This window comes from Ptychodera flava, chromosome 2 (assembly GCF_041260155.1).
Source record: "Ptychodera flava strain L36383 chromosome 2, AS_Pfla_20210202, whole genome shotgun sequence".
NCBI classification, from domain to species: Eukaryota; Metazoa; Hemichordata; class Enteropneusta; family Ptychoderidae; genus Ptychodera; species Ptychodera flava.
In genome coordinates, this window is record NC_091929.1 from 1,630,514 (window position 1) to 1,654,063 (window position 23,550).

General features: G+C 37.2%; 1 protein-coding gene across 5 annotated transcripts in view; it reads right to left on the reverse strand.

The window, feature by feature from the left end:
- Positions 1–23,550, reverse strand: part of LOC139151247 (dynein axonemal heavy chain 1-like) — a 206,762-nt gene that overhangs the window by 113,952 nt on the left and 69,260 nt on the right. For all 5 annotated transcript variants that reach the window (XM_070723939.1, XM_070723931.1, XM_070723923.1 and 2 more), the window contains exons 29-35: positions 22,651–22,737; positions 19,292–19,398; positions 15,085–15,256; positions 8,584–8,738; positions 7,561–7,738; positions 6,985–7,179; positions 6,459–6,578 (exon numbers count right to left, since the gene is read on the reverse strand). In XM_070723939.1, the coding sequence (XP_070580040.1) occupies positions 6,459–6,578; positions 6,985–7,179; positions 7,561–7,738; positions 8,584–8,738; positions 15,085–15,256; positions 19,292–19,398; positions 22,651–22,737 (1,014 nt within the window). The remainder of the gene's footprint in view (positions 1–6,458; positions 6,579–6,984; positions 7,180–7,560; positions 7,739–8,583; positions 8,739–15,084; positions 15,257–19,291; positions 19,399–22,650; positions 22,738–23,550) is intronic.

Below are 23,550 nucleotides of genomic sequence, written 5' to 3' on the forward strand. Positions count from 1 at the left end.
TTGGGGTCGTTGTCCCAAGGGTGTGTCCTGGCTGCAACACTGGTAATAAGCAGAAATATTTCAAACACTATGTTAGATTGGCATACTGAATCAAATGTCACCATCTTCTGTCTAACACTGACCCTATGAATAAACATCTCAGAGTCTTTTTTGAAACTATTTAGATGTTGCTGTTTTTTAACTGACTAATGCTGATGAGGTTGGCAACTGATAACTGGGTTGACGTGTGTGCATTCACATTGTATTAGCTGAGGTACTATGTATTTGAGATTGTGGTAACGGTGTTTGAAAGATAGTTACACTTCTACTGTCCACCTTGACCATGTCTGTACATCAAAAACACCTTTATTAATTAATGGATTTTCGAGTCCTGGGACATCTAGTGATTCTGGGAACATCTAGTGATACTGGGGACATCAATCAATATTAACTTACCACACATGACAAAAATGGCATCAATGACACTCTCCTCACATTTGGTTACATTGTCAGAATAAGATGAACAATTTATAATTTCTTTTTCATTTTTCTCAATTTTTCTTGGTAAAATATATCCTTACAACAACCACTTCTAATGCTGCTTTGAAATTTGGCTTGTGTGGTTATTCAGTAAGCATTTGATATGATAAACTGTATTTGGTGTTGAAATACAGTAAGAAATCATTAGAAACAAAGCTGAAGGTGATTTTAGCAGGTCTGGTCTCCAAGAAATATATTCCATCATTGTTTCAATGTTTAATAGTATCAAGATTGTAATTAGTTCACACATTTCCTGCCATCTGGCCATTGTATCTCTTTATGTAAACATGGTCAATACCAAGTGGTTGACCATTTGTTGCCCTGTGGGTGGGGGTGGGGGAGGGGATCTGGAAGATTTTGAAAAACGTTCCCAAGGTGCGTCAAAATTTATTCAAATGCACTTGACTATGAATATAACAAGCTAAGATCGGTAAATATAAGTTACTGACATCAATTTGACTATGTATCTCCATAAATGACAGTTGAGATCCCCTTCTGCTGTCATTTCTGTAGCAATATATATTTGCTAGTCTAAGTATTTCATATGGCAATTTCAGTATGATGCTGTCATTGCAGTATTGAGTGATTCATGGAATTAGCAAGGAAAGGCTGTACTTAGTAAGAAAATGAATGCATAGAAAAACAAGTCATTGTAAATGACACAGTCCTCATTGCAATTTAGGTGATTTGATTTTATGTATTAACTGAAGTCAAAGCCAAATTTAGTAAATGTGACTGGTAAACATAGGTCTATAGTCATAGCTATATGTCGTAGCACCTTGTCTTTGTGTCAAGTTTACATGAAAGTGGTCTTGGCATTTCAGACTTATGGCTCCGAAGCTTAACAAAAATTAAAATGGCCACCAGGCAGCCATATTGAATCATATCACATCAAGCAGTTGATTAGAAATGTATCTGTAATTCATGGTACTCAGCCCTAGAGCAAAGTTTAACTGAAATCAATAGAGCCATTTCTGAGAAATGGTTCTGAAAAGAGAGATATCAAATTTAAATCCATGGGGCTTTCATGAATTGTATTGTGTGATAAATTATCATACATCTGAACGTCATGGTATAACGTCCTTCTGCCAAGTTTGATCAAAATTGGTCCAGTATGTCAGAATACAGGCTCAAAACCCACAAAAGTAAAATAAAATGGCCATCACTCCTCCATACTGTACCATTTTCCAAGACAAATTAAAATACATTATATTAAAATGCAAAAATCATAGTTATTGTGCCAAATTTGAATGAAATAATTCAAGGTATGTGTACATTATAGCTTTTCCAACAAAATGGCTGCCTTGCAGCCATATTGGATCAAGTGACAAAATAAATCTATGTGTATATGTATGCTATAGAGAGTTGTCCTTCTAACAATGCAAGTTTGTAACAAAATCGATCAAGTCATGTCCAGGAAATGGCTCTGGATGGATAGATGGACACATGCATACCCAAACGGACAGACAGAATCCAATCCATACAAGCAATTACAATAAAATATATTTGCAAAAACAATGAAAAAACTACATCTATTGAAAGAACAAACGAGAAAGAAAAGTTATGCAAGTAATGACAATCAGATATATGAAATCTAAATCAATTAAAAAAAACAAAACACACATGTTATTGTTGCTATTGATACACTTACAGACATGGGTCTGTCAGACTATTGAGTCAAGCAGCAAAAATGTGATAAAGAAAAATAAATTATTCAAATGAAAATGCCTCTGCTAGGAAGAAAGGATTAGGCCTTGACTATTTATTTCAGTAAGTATTTTATTCATTGAGTTTTAACAAAGTTTCATACCCTTAAAAGGGTGGTTTCTGAAACCATTTATTTCTAACTCAAATTATACTAGTTTACTTACAGTAGAATACCAGAATTGTTTTGTAGCATATCATTTTGCATAGTCATCAACAGACTCAGATATATTTTGGGAACATTTCACTTTCAAGGTAGGTGTTGTTATGTTTCAAAATGGAACAAATCTGGTTGATTCATTGATAAGTTACATGTAAGTACAAACAAACAACTGAAGAAAAAAAAAAACTGTTGAGCTATGGACCAGGATGAACCATTTGCACCATTCTCCAGAATGGGGAGGACAAGTTTGTCATTATATACAACATTATGCAAACAATCAAAACAACATCAATTCACACTTCTGACCTACTATAGGTTGTTTATGCAAGGTATGCATCTATTGTCTATTACTAACAGTCAAAACTCATGCAAGGCAGAGTCCTGCAAGTCACATATAACATGCATATGTTCACATCTAAAGTAAAAATGTAATTATCAATATTGAATTTGATAAAACCTGCAGAAAATTTTCATATCACTTGGGTTTAGGAGACTTGCCAAGGGGTATAGGTATTCAAACCAGCAAGGATATAGGCACTTTTGATGGGTTCACAGCATTCTAACTTACATCAATATCACCATCATCATTATCATCATTATCACTATTCTTGTTTCTATGGTAAGTGGATAGTGATTTGGATGATAATCTGAACATTATGAAATCCTTGGAGATTTGATCACAAAAGAGGAAAAAAGCAAGATCAATCTACACATGGCATGGAGCAGTAATATATATGAATAAAATAAGGCAAATGGGTTGGTAAATGAGGGATGCGGACCTGTCACCATATCAAAACATGCTAATGGTAAACATGTATATTATATGCATATATATTTTATGTAAACCAATAACAATATTCTTGACGGCAAACAAAACACATTTCAAATATTTTCACTTTCTAATATCTTTCCCAATATTATTTCTGACTCTGATGGATTTCCAAGAGTGATTGTCTCACCATGTGAATCGACTTTTAGCAGTAATTATCATGAGTATTAATTTGATCACCTGGATTCAAAGTGATGACTGCCAGTTAGTTCCAAAGGCATTGTTCAGCATTAATCCAGATGATACATTCTTGCATTTGTTCAATAAAATACTGACATGTGATAAAAGATGAATAGGTTTGAACAAGAGTGTATTGAAAGCATAAGGGCTATCATGATGAAAAGAAAAGCATGGTTCTGCCAATGTCAAAGCTTGGTTAGAGGTGTCCTTCTGCAGGGAATTCAACATGAAGTTTGTCATGTTCAGTGTGTGTGCAGGCATTCAAATGTTAGACTCCCACCTTGAAGATGTTAAAGCAGCCATTCTCAATCCCAGGTTTGCGCATTAGAGGGTGCGCCACCCTGTCAACATAGTATAATTTTCATTGTTTTCAGCCAAACGCTATCGAAATAATGGGTGACGCGCTGACCATTAATGTTTATTTGTGGGCAAGGGCGAGAGGAAAGCCAAAAATTAACGGGCAAGGCTTGCCGAGCCTGTTAATTTGGCTTTCCTCGAGCCCGCGCCAATAAATAAACGTTAATGGTCAGAGCGGAGTCAGTTATTTCCATTATATTATCAACGAACAGAAGAAAACCGTCAAAATTTGAGAAAATTTCCGGAGCAAACAACAACTTGGCCCAAGAACTGAGCAACACGCAACGCACTGTCACGCGCGCTGTAAAGATTGGCAAATCCCGAGATATTTTCAGAAAAAAGTATCTCAACTTGGCCCACAAGTGCTCCATTTTATTTTGTAAGTGATTATGATTTACGTTTGAGCTGTAAAGTTACGATGCTTTGAGTTGTTAATCTTATTATTCATATTCACGGGCATGTAAACAAAACATTACTGTGTATTTGTGGTCAGTCATGTGGTTCAGCTGGACCAATCAAAATGTGTCAGGCAGGGCATGGTAATATAATGCTATATATTAGTAGATTTATAAACATAAAGTATTCATGTCGAATGTCGATGGGTGCATTGGAATACGTACATTTTGGCATGAGGTGTTTCATCGTACGCGGTGAAAACAGATTTCACAGATTGCAGCAGTGTGTCCCTTGGTGTAGGATGCGGACCCCGATGCGGACAGTGTCCGCGACCAACAAAATTACCACTTGAAGTCAATATGGATAACCTATACCCTGCTGTACAGCATTCCCATTTCATAATTTTTCATTAAAAACACGCAAAACACCACATTCTCTGGAGCTCTCAGTTCAAGCTACTCATATGGCGTCTCTTTGCATAATAAGAGTCCTTTCATGTAATCCGGTATTTATAACTAATGGGCGTCTTTAACCACACAATACTCATCAAGTGTTTTATTTTTAGGGCATTTTTGTTGAAGTTATTTCTAAATTTTGTCATTTTCTTCTGGGAGCATGTGCAATGCTTAGAATTTGTTCTGTCAACACTTCTGTATATGTAATGTCTCTATTATTTTGGACAGTTTGTAAAATCTAGACTCCAACAAGCCTTCAGTAATGATGAAAAAAAAATTCACAATCGCTCTAACAGCAGATATAGTGCCACTGTATTATTTAGAGAATAAATATTTGTGACACATGTTGATGAAGAAAGTGGAAATTTATGATAGCTCATTTCAGTGGCCTAAAATGGCCCCCAAAATCAAAATTGCAGATTTCATCATAATTTCAATATATCATTTTAGTTCATCTGTAGAAACCTGTATACCAAATATCAAAGCTATCAAACTACTCATCTGATCAGATGAGTAGTTTTTGAAAAAAATATTTTTTGACCGAAAATTTACCCCAAAAAACACAAAATTGCAGATTTCATCTTTATTTTAATACATCATAAATAAGGCAATCCCTAGGAACCTTTGTATCAAATATCAAAGCTATCAGACAAGCAGTTTTTGAGACACACAAATGTTTTTACAGAAAACAGCAAAAATTGCCTAAAAAACTCCAAAATTGCAGATTTTATTATAATTTCAATATATCACATTTACCTGTATACCAAATATCAAAGCTTTTAGATGAGTACTTTTTGAGAAATTCATGTATTGACAAAAATTGCAAAAATTGACCCCAAAATACAAAATTGTAGATTTCACCATCATTTGAATTTATTACATTTTGCTCATCCCTATGAACCCATATACCAAATATCAAAACTGTCAGACAAGCCATTTTCAATTGGTGACAAATTTTTGATCAAAAATGAAAAAACTTGCCTTAAATATGCAATTTGCATATTTCTGCACAATTTGATCAAATCTGAAAAAGGTCATCCCTAGGGACCTACATACCAAATATCAAAACTATCTGACCTGAAGTTCTGAAAATTTTAAAGATTTTTTGACCAAAAACGATCAAAAATGCCCCAAAATACAAATATGCAAATTTCACCACGATTTGAACAAGCTTAAGTGAGGTCACCCCAAGTGAACTGCATATCAAATTTCAAAGCAATCAGACTTTCGGTTTCAGAGGAGAAGGAAATTGTTGATGGACAACAGATGGACGACAACAATGACAATGGATGACTACGGAAAGTCAGCCTATTTCATAAGCTCGTTGTCACTGACAGCAGCTAAAAATTTTGCTTGCTACCTCTGTACTATGCTTTGACAAAAAAAAAACAAGGAACAATAATTTAGGTTTATTATGCCTGGCACTGATTTTGACATAACAAGTTCTTCTGAACTTTTGCAACCCATTTCCATACCTCATACAGAAAGGCTGATTAAAACAGAAAACATTACGTCACAAAGACACTGAGATAAATGTGATTCCATCTTAGGGATTAATTGTCATATTAAATGTATGGCATACATTTGAAAATAATTTGAATGATTTCAATGGAATGAGAAAATAATATTAATTTTCCACATATTTTCACAAAAACATACGCTTTGTTGTCTCAACCCATTCACTTCCATTTTGCTGTCAAACTCTACCATAGAAAAACCACTGTAATGGAAAGGTTAAAGTATTCAAAATGTAAGTCAACAATTATTTAGCGTGAACACAACCTTCCTCAAGGAAGGTTTTACAATATTACATTAGAGCAGAAATTGGATAAAAGTAACATTATTGTTGTCTTACCTCTTGTGGAATGAATGGTGTAAAGAAACACTCTAATAGCTTGAGTAAGCTAAGACACAATTGACTGTCCATGGATGGTACTATCTCTTTCAAATTCTCACGTACAAACCTAATGGAATCCTGTGAGAAGAATGGTATATATTCAAACAGCAGAAAACACACCTATGTGTTTTGAAATGAATATCATCAATACATGAAAACTAAAAACTTTTATAATTGAAAAACACCTTACCACCAGGATGTGAAACAAATTGAAAAGAACGGTCTGGTCTTGATGAGTTGTCCCTGGGACTGACTCAATTTACAATGACAGTGAATAAGCTTTGTAACCACTGAAGCAATGACTTCCCGTAATAAAGAAAAATATACCAAAAACTATAATACTTATTCATGGACACAGACTGATGATATGTATACTAAATGATAAGTTGGAATTATTTTATAAACTCATGCTGAATAATGACAGTCAACACCAAAGATAAGTTTCATCAGCATAGTTCAATGTTTCTTTTTTCACATTACTCACCTCCATATATTTGTCAAACAGTCCCTTCAGATCATCTTTGTAAGGATAGATATTGTCAGGTAGTTTTTTCAACCAACACTCCACAAATGGTTGTAATCCTAGAATACTAGGTTCCAAGTAAACCATACCACAGCGACTCACAGTAGCAGGTGATGCTACGGCCAAGTCAGCTACTTCAAACATCATTCTCATGTACTGTAAAAATTATGTGTCACATGTGTGAATAATCTACAATGATATTGATTTCAGCAAGTGTCATTTTTATAATTTGACAATATCTGCGTATCTTACATAACTTTTTCACTGTACTTGAACAGCTTTACCTCAGGAAGGTGCCTTTTTCATCAGAGGACTCGAATTTAAAATTTATATTGAGCATTTATACAACTCTATTTCTTTATGTATCAACCTTTCTCTACCTTCAGTTGTTCTCAACGATGCATTCACATACAGTACATTCAGAAAAAATTAAGAAAGTTACTTAAGAAATGCCAAGGTGTGTCAACTTATTCAATCTTTGTCACTAATGCTTGGTATATTCTAATATCTTAACTTGCACTTAACAGAAATATTTACCTCTGTTAGCTTAATGATTTCACCACTGCTAAGACAGAGCTTTTTGTTGTCGTCCAATACAGTGTTCATGTTTTCAATCCAGACAGCATCTACTGGGCCATCAAATACATACCATCTACTGTCTTCATCAGTGGATGAAGCACCACCACGGATCAACGAAGACAGTATACCATCAGTCCTGTACAAAAGAAATTATGAATCTTACGTCATCTTTCCAATATTGTAAGACTGAAAAGTAATACAAAGTTCATATTCTTTAAGAAAAGTAGAAATATGCAAATAGTGTGAACTTTTAGAGAGAGAAAATCGCGCCGATCTCTCCTCTGCCTTGTAATAATAATAATAATAATAACTTTATTGCCATATGCACACAAAGCATTGGAAATTGCCTTTCCACATGGGCTCATAAAAGACAAGAGAAACCGAACATACAAGTAAAATTATACATACTAAAACTGCTGTCAAAAACGCTAATAAAAATACAATTATTGAGGAAAACCTTAAAAACAATGGCGCACAAAGCTAGGATTGATTTAAAATGCGCATTGCAGATGGATAAAAACTATTATTAATTAAAAGCGGACTGTTCTCGTTGTGATACTCCGATGTCGCCTACCTGAGGGTAACAATGTGAAAAAATTGTGAGCAGGATGACTTTAGTCGTTGATTATTGCCTCAGCTTTGCAGATAGATCTTGAGTGATAGATGGATTGTAAAGATGGCAATTCTGCCCCAATGATTGTTTGTGATACACGTACAACATGTTCAAGAGCATTCAATTCGTTCTTGGTGATATTGTTGAACAAGATGCTATATGTTAAAGTACTTTCACTTAGGTCCTGCTGCCTAATAAGTGATCCAAGCACGGCTTTATGAGCTAGGCTGTGTGATTTTGACAAGATCCCTCATGAAAACAACAACTTACACTAGTTTTTTGTAGTAGCCACAAACCCACATACTAGTACATGACCAAGTAAATCTTATTCATCTATTGTGAAAACAGACAATGAAATAGTTACTCACCATTCATGGGTAAGTAGGTCAAACTCACCATAGAGTTGACCCATAGTTATTGATTTGGGATTTAATACATAGGTATGTACAGTTTCATAAGTACCACCTCCAATAGCTGGCTGTCCTTTCAATGCTGTCAAGGCTCTCTTCAATATTTCATAGGACTGCAAAATTTACATAATGCTCAATTTTAGGCCAATGAATATTCCACACTGTTAATAATTCATTATAAATTGATTTGCATACTTGAACAATGCTCAAATGCATATATGGATGAATACAATTACTTGAGAAATTAAAGGGCGGTGGTCATCGCGCTGTGCATGCTCATGAGGGGGGTCCCCCTGTTGAAAACATATATCCGAGAACGCCACACTGAGTTACGGGTTGATTACAGTGTTTGCGACATTGGCACTTGTTAAAACGGCGGCCAATCTGTCACAAGCATTCCCACTTACCAAAGCTAACATGTGATAACAGGTCAATTAATCTAAGTTAAATATCTGCTGAGTATTAAACAGGAATTACCGGTACACGCTGTATTGAGATAACATTTGATCACAATTTCTTGAATTGGGCTCGGCTACTGTTATAGCTTGAGTGTACTTGAGGACACTTACCCGTACGCGTGTTATGCCCACACACTATCAAATGACTGGGCTCTAGTCTACGACAACGTTTGCAAAGATGAGAGCTTTTATTTCTAGAGGCCCAACAGGAGTCCAGTCGACAATAACGCAAGTGATAGAAATCTAAAGCTCGCAGAGTGATGCCCGCTACAGCAACTGAGCATGGAGAATCTGTTCCATGGTCTTCATGAATGTCGGTGTCAAGAGAACTGGGTATAATGGCACTCCCCATTCGGCTGTGGAGAATCTCACTCCACTATGAAGTTTGCCCCCGTGGTGTGGTGCAACTGAGAATTCCGAGTACAGGTATCAAGAGAAGGACCTTTCATGGGTCATTTTGTAGAGTTATCTCATTTGAATCAGGAATCAGACCTGCCCAGCAATCAGGAGGTAAAGTTTGCGTAGCACCGGTGGCCTACACTAGGCAGTTCGATTACTGTCATGACTGTTGTTGTCACAGGATCTCTTGACATGTCCCTATGCGTAGCTGGGCAATTTTCCCGCCAAATGCCGCAAAAACCCGCTCATTTTGTCTATTTTTTCCTGTTATTTGACTATTTCTTGCTAAGTATTACTAGAAGAAGTTAGAAATAGTAATCAACAGTGGGTCGTGGGTCAAGTCTTGCTTGCTGATCATGGTGTGTAATTTTTGTGTGAGGCATTCTGCTTGTTGCTGGCCTAAATATATTACCAAAATGTTGATCATTTTATTTTTAGTGATGTTTTATTGCTGTACGGTACGTAGCATTGTGTACAACCAACATGACTGCGCGTGCATGATCAAACCCTGTTTGTTCACCATGACTGCCTGCAGTGAACTCAGCGACACAATGTGCAGAGTGTATTGTCTCAATGTTTGTAGCCTTTACATGAGTTTATAAATAGAAATACACCACTGAAGTTCGTTTCCGATCTTAAAGGGCCTATGACATGATTTCCAAAGTTTTTATTTTTTCCCTTCAAAAACTCAGCTAGGGGACCTGTCTGTGGATTGGATATTGTGTCAGTTCTGAAAGATGAGCGCGAAGGGCGAAATTTGACTACTTTTTCAAGCCTAGTGATCAGGGGGCCTCTTCGCACCTGAGCCAGGCAGCGGTATTTGCATATTGACCAACAGGTACAATTAACGTCATTTGTACCACGCTATTGTCATGAAAGTGTATTTAGCGGTTCTTGCATATATTAGACCACAAACAAAGTCAGCTATGTAAACAGTGCTCACAGACGCCCAGTAAACACTGGCAAGGAAGCCACACCGGCGGTCCAGCTGCAGGGACTTATCAAGTTGCTTCCAGCGAGGACAGGTGTTGACCAGAATTCAGAAAGTGATTTCGAGGGGAATTAGCTTGAAGGCCCATAGGCAACCCCAGGCATCCGGGACGAGTGGTTCCAAATCAGAGTCAGATTCTGACTCTGAAGAACAAAAGCGCGAGTGGACATAGCAATAGAATGCTAGGGACAGATTGGAAAGTACGATGAGGCTATGTTTCATTTCTTTGTATGAAATAAGACAGTATCAGTCTAAGTTTGAACTTTTCACGGTTGAATTTATTTCATAAAAAGTGGAGAAATCCTGTGTCTGAGTGTTTCGATTCAATGCATTGCATGTTGTAGCTGTAGTACAGTACACTCAGTGTGAGTTTTCGGACGACCTCAGTTTTTGGACATTCAATCACATACTGTTCGTCAGACTCACGTAATGATAGCGTTTTACAAGTTGTGTGACCTCATGTTAAGTGAAGTGATACTGCTGTCCCGTTTTGGATAGTTTGTTTAGTGGAAGCTATGTTGGGCTGTACAAATTTGGCGAAGTTAGCCAGACCATACGATAACAGGTGCCAAAAGCAACACAGAGACAGCCCATATGTCCGGTAGGTAAGCGCCAAACACGTCGAATTTTGGTTATGTCGTCTATTAAACATAACTAATTATCAAGAAATATTTACATTCGGTTTTTTAAACACATCGAAAATGAAAATTGGGGTTTTGAAGTTTCAAATTATCAATATTTAGCCCCTGATCACTTTCCAAATACGACGTCCGTTACTGCGATAGCAGTCCGATAGCTACGCACTCAACACGGGGTCAAAAATTTTGCAACTTGACCCCCTAAATAACACTTCCGTCATGTTAACAGATTGAGGATAAACACAAAAAAGTTTCAAAAGGTATGGTCATAAGAATTCGTAGTGCTCGTCATTTATGAAACGGCTTTGGGCGAAATTCACTACCCTTTCTGAAAACTATCACTCTGAGTGTAGCTGTGTTGGACGTCGACCGTTGACAGCACTATCATTTCCTTGGAGCACTAGACAATTGGTGCAATCCACCCATGTTCCCGTGCATTTTCAGAGCAAACAAATCCTGCAAAAAGTGATGTGTTAGGCCTATTTTGTACATGTTTTGATGAAGAAAAACAAAGAGAGCTTGTCGCCCCATTGTCGGTTGCCATTTTGAATCGCCGTCTTCACTGTTCACGATTGTGTAGAGAAGGGAAGCTTCCTGCCGCACAAATGTTTCCCGAGAACGTGACATCGACTGTCATCCTTCTTGTAATGTTTATTTCCCATATTTGGCACGAAAGCATAGTACACCTAATCACATAGCCTGACAAGTCATTTTAATGTTAGTCATTTTAATTTACTCAATTGGCGAGGCGATCGGCCGTACGCGACATGTGACCATTGGTGATCTCCTTATAGCAAACTAAACACTAAGCTTACAATGTTCTCTCGTGCGTTGCGGGCTGGGTGTACATTCTGAGCAAAGGAAGCCCTTACCTCACACCCTTAGGGACATGAGATTGCAAAGGTGTGAAAGACTGTTTGCCCGTATTAAGATAAGTTGTCGGCTCAACTTCGAAAAGCAGAAAAAAGTCGAATGAGTTGGGCTAGGGGTACACGCCCACCCATAACTTTATCTGGACAAGGGGGGCGATACACAATGCAAGACAGTGACGTAAGCTAACTTCAAGACCCAAAGAGTGATTTTACGTTTGGTTGTATGAGGCATGTCATAGGCCCTTTAATATTTTACTGTTGCATGATCTTCAGTCATACAGAGGCATTTACAAAGTGAGGGACCGCTTCCGTCTATCTCACTCTGACTGAAGTTGAGAAGACTTATGTTTACAAACATGTTTGTTTATCAACAAAACAGTTGAGCATGTGCAGCGCAACAACCACCGCCCTTTGAGCACTAGTTGGCAAAACTGATGTCAAATGTTGATTTGCATCCTACTGTCGTACAGATATAACTGATGGAGCAACATAAAATGAAGCAATTGCTGTTCATTGGAAAATATAATCCAATATTATAGTGATACTATCTGTACATATGTTGCATGAGTGTTTGACACTGATCAATCAAAGGCAGGCTTCCATGACCCCTCTATGGATTCCCTTTCATGTTAGCCATATAATCTATATCACCCTATTTTATTAAGTCCCTGTCGCGATAAGTTTACACACACCAAACTTCCAATGTATTTAGGTATACCGCTGGTGATGTTGTTACATTCCCACGTAATCACCCAAGTAATCAGGTAGAATTACACATGCTGTTTACGCTTCTGAATTCCACCGGGAGCTGAGCCTGGCCATAAAAGTGGCGGCTGTACAGATGGGACGGAATATTCCACTTTATTGAATGAGAACACAAAATAAAATTTATTAAATCAATGACTCTTGTTCATTTTCTTACTGTTTGTATCATTTACTAAGTGTCACTGCTTTATTTTGTTTTCTCTCGCTTTTCGTCTTTCATCACCAGTAGGCCTATAACCTTAAAAAATATACATGTGAACTTACTACCGATCATTCCTCCCAACCCTAATAAAATGGTATCAACCACTACGTTGTCTGTCCCGCGCACAAACTATCTCCACCGAACATGTCGTCGAAGCGAAGGGTTCGCCCGACAGTGCGGTCTGAAATAATTCAGCTTTGGCTGAATGGACACTCTATAAGATCTGTTGCTCAGGACAAAAATATATCGGCATCAACAGTGGTGGCAACTATTTTGAGGCGATTCAATTTCAAGAAAACCGGTCTTACTGTAACGGCTAGAGCAAGTGGACGCCCACACAGTACACCAGTGTGATTTTCGGACGACCTCAGTTTTCGGACATGCTGTTCGTTGTACTCACTTCGCTCCGTATTGATAGCGTTTTACAAGGCATGCTACCGCATATTAAGTCAGGTGACGCTACTGTCCCGTTTTGGATAGTTTTTTTAAGGTAGAAGCTATTTCGGGCGCTACAAACTTGGCGAAGTTAGCCACACCGTACGATACAAGATGTCGAACGCAACACACAGAAACAGCCCGTGTCCGATATCTAAGCGCTATACACGTCGAAATACAGTTGCGTCGTCCATGGATTAAACGTAACTAATTATCACGAAATGTTTCCACATAGTTTTCTAAACACAACGAAATTGAAAATCGGGGTTCGAAGTTTCAAAATATCAGTATTTAGCCCCTATAATCATATTCCAAATACGACGTCCGATTATTGCGATAGCAGTCCGATTACTACGCACTCAACATGGGTCAAAAAATTTGGCAACTTTGACCCCCTAATTCATAACACTTCTGTCGGTGTTAGCAGTTTGAGGATAAAACACAATAAAGTTTCGAAAGGTATGATAATAAGATTTCGTAGTGCTCGTCATTTATGAAACGGCTTTGGGCGAAATTCACTACCCTGTCCGAAAACTGACACTGAGTGTAAAGCTCCGCAGATGTTGTCGAGTATGTCGAGTATCTGAAAACAAGGAAGCCATCGATGACAGCCAGCGAAGTTCGCGCGGAGCTTTTAAATAGTGAAATCTGTGACATCGATTCCTTGCCCTGCCCACAGAACTATATACGACATCTTTAAACGAGATTTGAACTATAGTTACAAGAGGATATCGCAGGTACCTGCAGAACAAGTTACAGAGCAAAACAGAACGTGTCGTTCGATACATCGACATGGTTACAAGCCTTGATCCACTGCAAGTACACTTTTCGACGAAGCCGGGATAAAGCGAACGAATATTCTTCCAACTCACGTCATTTTGAAGAGAGTCGCTTGCCGCGTACTTGATGAGAGAAATCTTCTACGACCTCTAATTTTACCTGCTTGTAATCCGCGTTCGGAAGAGTTTCTGAGCAACGATACAAATCATTGACATCGAGTTCACTGTTGGATAACTTTATAGTGTCTCCTTCGTCATTCCGATACTGAATTTGAAATTCAGCCGTTTTCAAACTTTAGATATTTTCCTTAAGCAGGCACACAAGTTAGAAATACGTTTTACGTATTTTCGTCCCGCAGTACTTCACTTGAAATTGGTACGTGTCGCTTGGTCAGTGCACAGAGTGCGCGCGTATACTTTGTGAAACATTACAGGTCAATATTCGCCGCTTGGAGTGATTGCAGTTGATACCATTTGTATAAAGGGACTCATTCTATGTGGACATTTTTGAGGAAGGCTAGCACCGATGAAAAATCCGCATGTGAAAATGAAATCAGTGAAAATATATATTATTCTAAATAAATGACACGTGAGACAAATGAGAGTGTAGTTGTACCATTCACATTTTATTTCACCAACCCACAGACCGTTACCAACCCTTGGGCCAAAATGAATGACCCTTTGAGTTTATCTGGTAGACTCCCCATGACGACGTTCACTTCCTCCATAAACGATGGCTTCACGGGGAATGTGATATCAGATATGTAAGAATACAACAACATCACCAGCGGTATACCTAAATAAATCGGAAGTTTGGTGTGTGTAAACTTATCGCGACGGCATTAAGTCACATGCACATTAACTGTCAATTATAAAGCCTACAGAGTACATTTGAGTACAGATTTTCAGTGAGTGCAAACCTTAGTCTTGCCAGAGCCAGCAGGTCCAACCATCATCAAACCATGTCTGACAACTGTGGTTTCATACAACTGTATACATTTGGTAACAAATCCATCAACATCTTTCAATCCAAGTTTACCGCACTGCTTTCTAATTGATGCCTCTAATTCTCCATAATCTATTGGTTCCTCTCTGAAATCAGAAGAGCAAGTCTATGGGTTAGCCAACATACATGTACATGTACAAATGGTATCATTGCTCCTTGGTTGTGCTTGTTTTGTTTGGGAAACACAAAAATCGAAGTTGCAACCTGTAAAATGATCAAATCTTAACAAAACTACTTCTACAAAATGGCACTGTACTTCAAGATGAACAGCATGTGAAAATACCACAAAATTCAATAAATTATACATTTTACTACACTCAGTAGTTTTTCTCATTAGCGCATCAGTCATGATCAGGGCTTGCGTTGTGCATTTTTTTTACATTGTCACTCAAGCTTCTGATGGCTTAAAGTTTCTGTACATGTTGTGCAAACCACATGCAAAATGTCTCTTGCCAGCAATAAATAGGCATTGAATCAGCAGAAATGAGGCATCAATATCTAAATAGTATGTGTTACTCCCCATGAAGATTCTGAGTTAAAAAACGTTATGTTGCAACAGGGTCATAGGCGGGGTACAGTCTTTTGCGAACAAAGTTTGCTTATTAAATGTTGCAAACTTTGTACACTTGTTGTATTTGTTCAGATAAATTAGTCAGACTTGGTAGTGACAGAGGGTCAGAGATATTGCATTTTTGTGAGAATGAAGGTAGACATTTCTCATCTAATTCATATTCACTGCCTTGCATATAGAGTTGCATTGGTCAGCTTGCAAGCGGCTGCATCAGTAAAGCAGATACACCAGATTACAGTCAATCAAGTGTTCTATTATTTTGATGTCATCAACAGTACAGAAGTGAGACTGCTATTTGTCTGCTGGTAGACATACTGCTTGTTATCACAAGGGTCACATCAATAAGACTTTCTGAACTTCAAATCTCAATTTGTCCATAGTGTGCATGATAATCAATACCATGATTGACAGTTTGATGGCAATGATAGATTACAACTGTTTACTCGTTAGTTTATCCAACTTCAAAGACAATAACCAGACAATGAATGCCATAATGTAAGTATCCACTGAAGGACCGACCAGACATTTCAATATTTTACTTTTCATAAAACTAGCAAAAGTTTCCTTTCCTGTGAGCAAAGACGTTAATATTAGTCATGGTCCAAATTGAAGTTTTACTGCCAGATCGCTTTCACATATCGGTAAATGAAAAAGTAAACTACTGCTCTTCTGTTTCCAATAATTGGCATAACATGGGTTTGTCTTGCTACAATTTAAACTGTTCTGAGTCATTATCACAACTGGAAGTTGTGATATAGAGGTGGTTTCAACCGGTGTTTGATGTCGTCCATTTCCGTAAACGACAAAAAGTCAAAAACTGCTGAACAGACTGCGTTGATATTTGGTACCGATACATAGACTGGTTCCAAGGTTCCAATTCGGAAAAATTGAGCCAAACGGAGCGGAGGTTATATAGTTTGGGAAATTTCTAACCCCCCTTTTTAACTAATTGATTTTAGGGGTCTTTCATATATGTAGTTTTGGAATGTACACCAATCCTGCATTGTGGACTGTTTTATGAGTTCTGGAACAGAAATGAGGTTTTGATGAATGTTAGAAATATGCAGGATGGCTGATTCAAAGTATAAGAGATTTCTATGCTCTTTTGGGTATCAAAAGCATAAAAAAAACATATTTCATAGTTTAGATTCTCACTTTTGTGATGATCCTCAGCATTTGTTATGTAAACATCCTTGAGTCAATATACAGACTTTGACATTCCTGAGATTAAGTATCCATGACCTCACATGTTACAGTCTTTCACTACCATGGTATGGCCCAAACCCATTGTTATCAATGGTGAGTGTGGACCTGTCTACAGGAAATTGGGGTGAACAGGTTAGACAATGCCATGACAAGTTGCAAGGTAGCACCAGCATAGAGTCTTACGCATGTCCATGTGTTCTCACAGGAAATTACAGGGAAAAAATTATTTGAGAAGTTTCTCTCCTTTAAATAGAAGTATATTACAATTTAAACCTGTCAAGGATGGATTGCTCTCAAATGATCTGAAACACAGTTATTGCCCATTAGCAACAAATCTATAGCAAGATTTATGTAAAGTTCATGAACTTACACAAGGTATTAGACAAAAGATGACCATGACTTTGCTACTTTTCAACATTTATTTCATTCAGATTTCCTCAGCTTAGTGTATAATTTTGTAATCTTAATTACTGTCAACTTAGCTTTACTAACTTATTCTAACCTCATTATTCTTACACTACTGTTATACCTTATAACCACAAAATTTCAAGAGATGCATATATGATTGTCACTTAACAAACAATTTACAAATATGTCTTCTGCTGTTTTCTCCATATACATATACATGTCCCTTTTCTCATAAAAATGGGCTTAAAATCGCAATGTGAAAAATAGTCTTTCAGCTGTATGTTGCTCATTGACTTCGTGGTCTGTCTAATTAGTCCCCACGACACCGTCCGGGGGACTTATAGGTTTGGTCATGTCCGTGTGTGCGTGCCTGCGTCCGTGTGTGCATCCGTCCGTCTGTTCACGCAGATATCTCAGACATGCCCTGGTCAATTTCTTTCAAACTTTGCACAAGGATAGTACCCTACCCATACAGATGCACGTCGATTTGGCCATGTTAGAGGACTTTTTAGTTTACACCACCATAGACTACCATGTATAAGTCAGCTGTCTATAGAATCCCATGTATAAGGCCAAGTAAAATAAAAATTTAGTTTGTCATCATATTCATATTGCAAAAAGGATTCAGTGACACAGTTTTTAGTCCCCATGGATGAAGTCCAGGGCCTTATAGATTGGGTCATGTCCCTCCGTTCACGCAGATATATAAAATATTTTGACAAAATCTCCCGTGACCTCGGTGACCTTACATATTTGTCCATAACTCAGTAACCACAAGTGCTACACCCTTCATATATGGTATGATGGGACACCTTATGACGCCACATATTGTACCTCATTAATTATGTGCATATCTAATTTTGAGCGAGCCAATAGAGCTAGGTCTGATTTTTGGTATATAGGGATGACTTAGCAATTCAATTTTTTTGACAAAATGTCACATGACCTCAGTGACATTTGACCTGAAATATACATATTTGTCCATAACTCAGTAACCACAAGTGCTACACCCTTCATATATGGTATGATGGGACACCGCATGACGCCACATATTGTACCTCATTAATTATGAGTAGTTTCACAATGTGCCAGTTGTGATCAAGTGCCATTGGCGCTATTTTTTTTATTTGCTGTCAAGCGGAGACAAAATGTTTTGTTTCTGTAGGACTGATGCAATATTTTTTGATCGCTGAACTTTCAAATATACCTTTGTCCTAGATTAACATCATATGGCGTGCCATGGTTACTTTGTGCATGTTGAGTCAGAGGAAATGTTACATTAGATTCATTAACGTATTAAAATTAGACAGTGTGTAGACTGGATCTATATGTGACCTGTTGCACATGCCTTATGGATACAATTTCCCTTTTATTGTTTCCATGAAAATATTATTAAACTTTCAGATAAAAAAATCAATAAAAGTTAATAGTTATGAACAAATATTGATGCTAATGGTACAAGGCCAAAGTATTGTTTCAGTGTATTTCATTGCACTGGTCATTCCATTAACTTTGTTCAAATAAGTCTTGTAGATTGCACATATCTTTAGCAAATACAGAGTGCAGAATTTTGACTACTTTTGAGTTTGCAATTTTTGACAGTTAATGTACTCATTTGAGTATCAGTTCTTCATCCACCCAAGTACCTTTGATTTTGTAATGTTTGATGATTTTCCACATACATATTATTCATTTGCAAACTTTGCCATAGCAATACCAATGACCTATAATGTGGCTTTTCATGCCAGAATTGAATCAAGTTGAAGTTTCTAAGTCATCTCAGTGTAACTGGACTGCAAAGACTGATGCAGGTGCCATGTCAACAAGCACACATTATTTTGAAGAACTTAATGTCAGAAGATTGCCATGCTTGATGAAGATGCATGCTCTATATATATTGACAAGCAGATAATGTAGATAACAAATGAAAACATACTTGATTTTTGGGAACAAATCAGAGACAATGCCATTGAATAGTTTCAAATCATCCTGTAAGAATTTCGGCACATTGACATCACGGATGGCTCTTAGACAGATCAGTTCCTGTAGAAAAAACAGACAGCAGTGTCAATCATTCTATTCATTACAAGTAACTTTGGTTTAGAAATATACCTTGATGACTACATTTCATCAACACCAACATAACAACTACTGACTAATATGCAAAACAAAGTTATTCTGAATATTATAAATTATACAAAGGTCAAAATTAGGTAAAATGTACACATACTATATTCATCTCATAATAGATAGCTAAGACAGAATATAGAAAATCTAAAGAGTGTTTTTACTCTTACAGTAGTATTTGCTGTAAACTCTCTGATGTATGAGGGCGCTAAAATACGAGCAATCATATCCATTTCCTGGACATGAAAACCATAATCCAGTGACTGATATTGACATACTTATGTTCTGGTTCACTTAACAATGATTCCAGGCATCTATACACTGACGGAAATTTGATTGCTTGATTGAATCAAAGTAAGACTTAAAATGGACACTATGTGCCAAAAGCCAAGCATCAGAATCATGGAGTAGAAGCAAAAACAAGCAAAATACAGGTGTTCATAGAAGCTTGTTTCTATGATACAGAAGCTCGATGTTTTTTATTATTTTCATAATGTTACAGGTGAACACAGTGATTCATAAATATTGTACCTGTTTAAATTCAGTGCCATTCAGCTTTGATATTATATGGTCTACTTACAGTAATATGCAAATGACCTGATTACATAATTTTCTTAAATATACAAATAAGGCCACAATAATTAAATTTCAGTTTCATGTCCACTAAAATTTTGAAAGGTTAGTGGTTAAAAAACACAAGCAGAAATTTTACACACACATCTAATATTCACTCAATTATTTCCATGTAATATGAGTACCCCTCAATAACCAAATTACAAACATTTTCCATCTCCACAATTTACGCTACTATGTCACTGAAAGTTCTTTTTTAATTTATAAATTTGTAAACAAAGATTTGTAGACAGAAATGCTAGGTATTAAAGTCTTGCTGAAATACACTGGTTTATTCCTTTAGACTTCAAAAAACCAATGTTTGTGGCGTTGCAGAACAAAGATTTAAATAGTTTTGTCCAAAGCTGTTAATCAGTGTGTCATGCTCATAAACTTTCTGCGTAAGAAAAACCAAGGAAGTTTGCTCACTTAAGGCAGTATATGCATCAAAAGTAAAAGACTGAAACTTTCACTCAAATTTTCCTCAATGAAACTTTCAACTCTTCTCTTACCCAATCAAGAATATAAATCAGGGGTCACTATGCAAAGTATGGTAACAGAAAAAGAAATTACCTAACATTTACAGATGTTTGAAAATCAATATGGCCCTGATCCTGTGTTAGCTCTACAGCAAAAAATGAAATTTTCAAATTTTGAATAACTGACAGTGTTTGCATTTATGCAAAAAAATGCTTATATTACACATTGAAATTGACTCTCTATGCATTTCTTTCATTGTTATGTTGTTATTTTCTATATGCAAAGGAAAACAGTAAAATGTTTCCGAAAGCACTCCTTGTGACTGAGTTTAGGCGACAACCAGACGAGATGAGTGCCCGCTTGACATTAAATTTGTTGCACATTTCTGTCAATCACTCATTTTGTGTGGAAAGTTTTAGATTCTCTGGGCATTGTTCAAAGGCACATAATCATGTCAGCTGTGCCTATGAACTACGTTGTTTATTTTCAGGTGAGCGATAGTTTCTGAAACTTATGACACAAAGTGAGTGATTGACAAGATTGACGCAACAAATTAAATGCCAACTGTGCATGATCATCAAGTCTCTCTGCTCCAACATTTGATCAAAGCACACATGCACCATCCACAACGTATTGTCCTGTTGTCGCCGATACAACAACAGGGAATCAGCACCACAGTGAAGCCATGAGCAGTGATGGTGATGCACAGGTTACCAAAAAATCTCGTCCACAACCACTCACAGGCTACCAAGAGCAGTGGGAGACTGAATATCCATTTTTATGTTTTTATGTATAAATATAAATGTACAAATTTTGAACACTGCAACTGCCTGGATTAGCTGCAATACCGCTAACCTTTGGGTTGCCAGATGTGTTTTGACGGCCACATGTATACCCTTCACTGTTATGTTTCAGCGTGTTTGAAACACAGCCCAGTTGTTCAAGTTGTTCATTGAAGTGTTTTCATTAAAATAATGTTACATGTACATCATACAATCGAAATTGGTAGTGTAGAGTTATTGAACGGCTCATCATATTTTGTAGTCAGTTTTTTTCCATCAACTGAGTGCAGAAGTGAAATTACGCATGCAAATACAGCCATTACGCAATTTTAGCAGACTAATGCCTATGCCGTACACGAGTAGGAAAAAGTTACCGTGGACACAGACTAAGAAGGTGAAAATTTTTCTGTTGCATCAATAGTGCCAACCCAGCATTGTTAGGAATCAAAAATGAGAAAGGGAAAAAAAGGAAAAAAAAAAGAAAAACGCGTCAATGCATCACTTTTGCTGAATGTCAAGGACCAGAAACAATTTCTTTGGCCTAAAAATTTGAGAGTCCAAATACCTGTGGCCCACAGCGTCAAAAAATGTTCGAGACATTTCCACTTTTGATCAGTAACTGAGATCTGATGATAGTCTCTGACACAACTGTACGCATTTCTTACACAACATCATTTACCCATGATAAACTCTATGGACGAAGTATTTTTTGCAGTTATTTTGTATTATGATATATATTCAAGAATTGTGATGATCAATGTTAACAGTCATGTCGGAAGGGAAGGGTCTACCATGGTCAATGTAAACAGTCATGTCGGAAGGGAAGGGTCTACCATGGTCAATGTAAACAGTCATGTCGGAAGGGAAGGGTCTACCTTGGTCAATGTAAACAGTCGTGTCGTAAGGGAAGGGTCTACCATGGTCAATGTAAACAGTCATGTTGGAAGGGTCTGCCAAGGTCAATGTCAACAGTCATGTCGGAAGGGAAGGGTCTACCATGGTCAATGTAAACAGTCATGTCGGAAGGGAAGGGTCTACCTTGGTCAATGTAAACAGTCATGTTGGAAGGGTCTACCATGGTCAATGTCAACAGTCATGTCGGAAGGGAAGGGTCTACCATGGTCAATGTAAACAGTCGTGTCGTAAGGGAAGGGTCTACCATGGTCAATGTAAACAGTCATGTTGGAAGGGTCTGCTAAGGTCAATACAAACAGCCATACTGGAGGGTTGGGAGGGTTGGGTTGGTTCTGCCATATATTCACATAATTGATAGAGGTTTACATTTGTTACTCACTTCATTCATCTGTGGATTTTCTCTTTTCAAATTACCAGCAGCAGAGATAACAGTCTTCACAGCTCTCATACCAAAATCATAATGATCCTATATACAAGATAAGAAAACCATAAAAAATAAATAATATGTTAAAATGCAGGGAAGGAAATCTGGTATTTTTTAGGACATGTGATCAGGCTGTATCTTTTCTATTGACCACAGTATTGATCCGAAACCATTTTCTTTTACATATTAGGATTAAAAAGTAGCAAAGCAGCAAAAATTCAGTCATCAAAATACTATAAATACCATTCAACAACATAGTTACATGGATAATAGATCCACTGCATACATACATACAAAAGTATGGCACATACACCAATATATTGTGTATATATGCTGTCGTATGTGTCAGTGGATGAAACATGGTAGCAAAGCAAAAATACCGTCAATGACAGTGTTCTCATATTTGGTTTGAATCGGTCCATTCAAGAAATATTCAAACCAGAAAAACAAGAATGACAAAAGTAAATAAGGTCTGAAACTTTAATTAGGTACTGGAGGTCAACTTTAGCAACATGCATAGCAGAGGAATGTTTCATTAAATACTGTGATGGTAGGTGCGGCGGTTTGGGAGCTTTTGCGTGTGACAGACATACATCCGCACATATATACATACATACATACACACACACATACAGACGCCACCGACTCACCATATAAGATCTTTTTGATATTTATATACACACCAAATATAAGCTAAAAACAACTGAACTGCAGAGGTTCATAAAATTTGTTTCTATCACCGTATTCCTCCAAATCTAAGACCCTGCTTGAATATAAGACCCTCCTCCACTTTTAGAGGATTTTCAAAAATGCTATACATCCGCAGGGTTTTCTCTTGACTGCGCGATCGCGCAA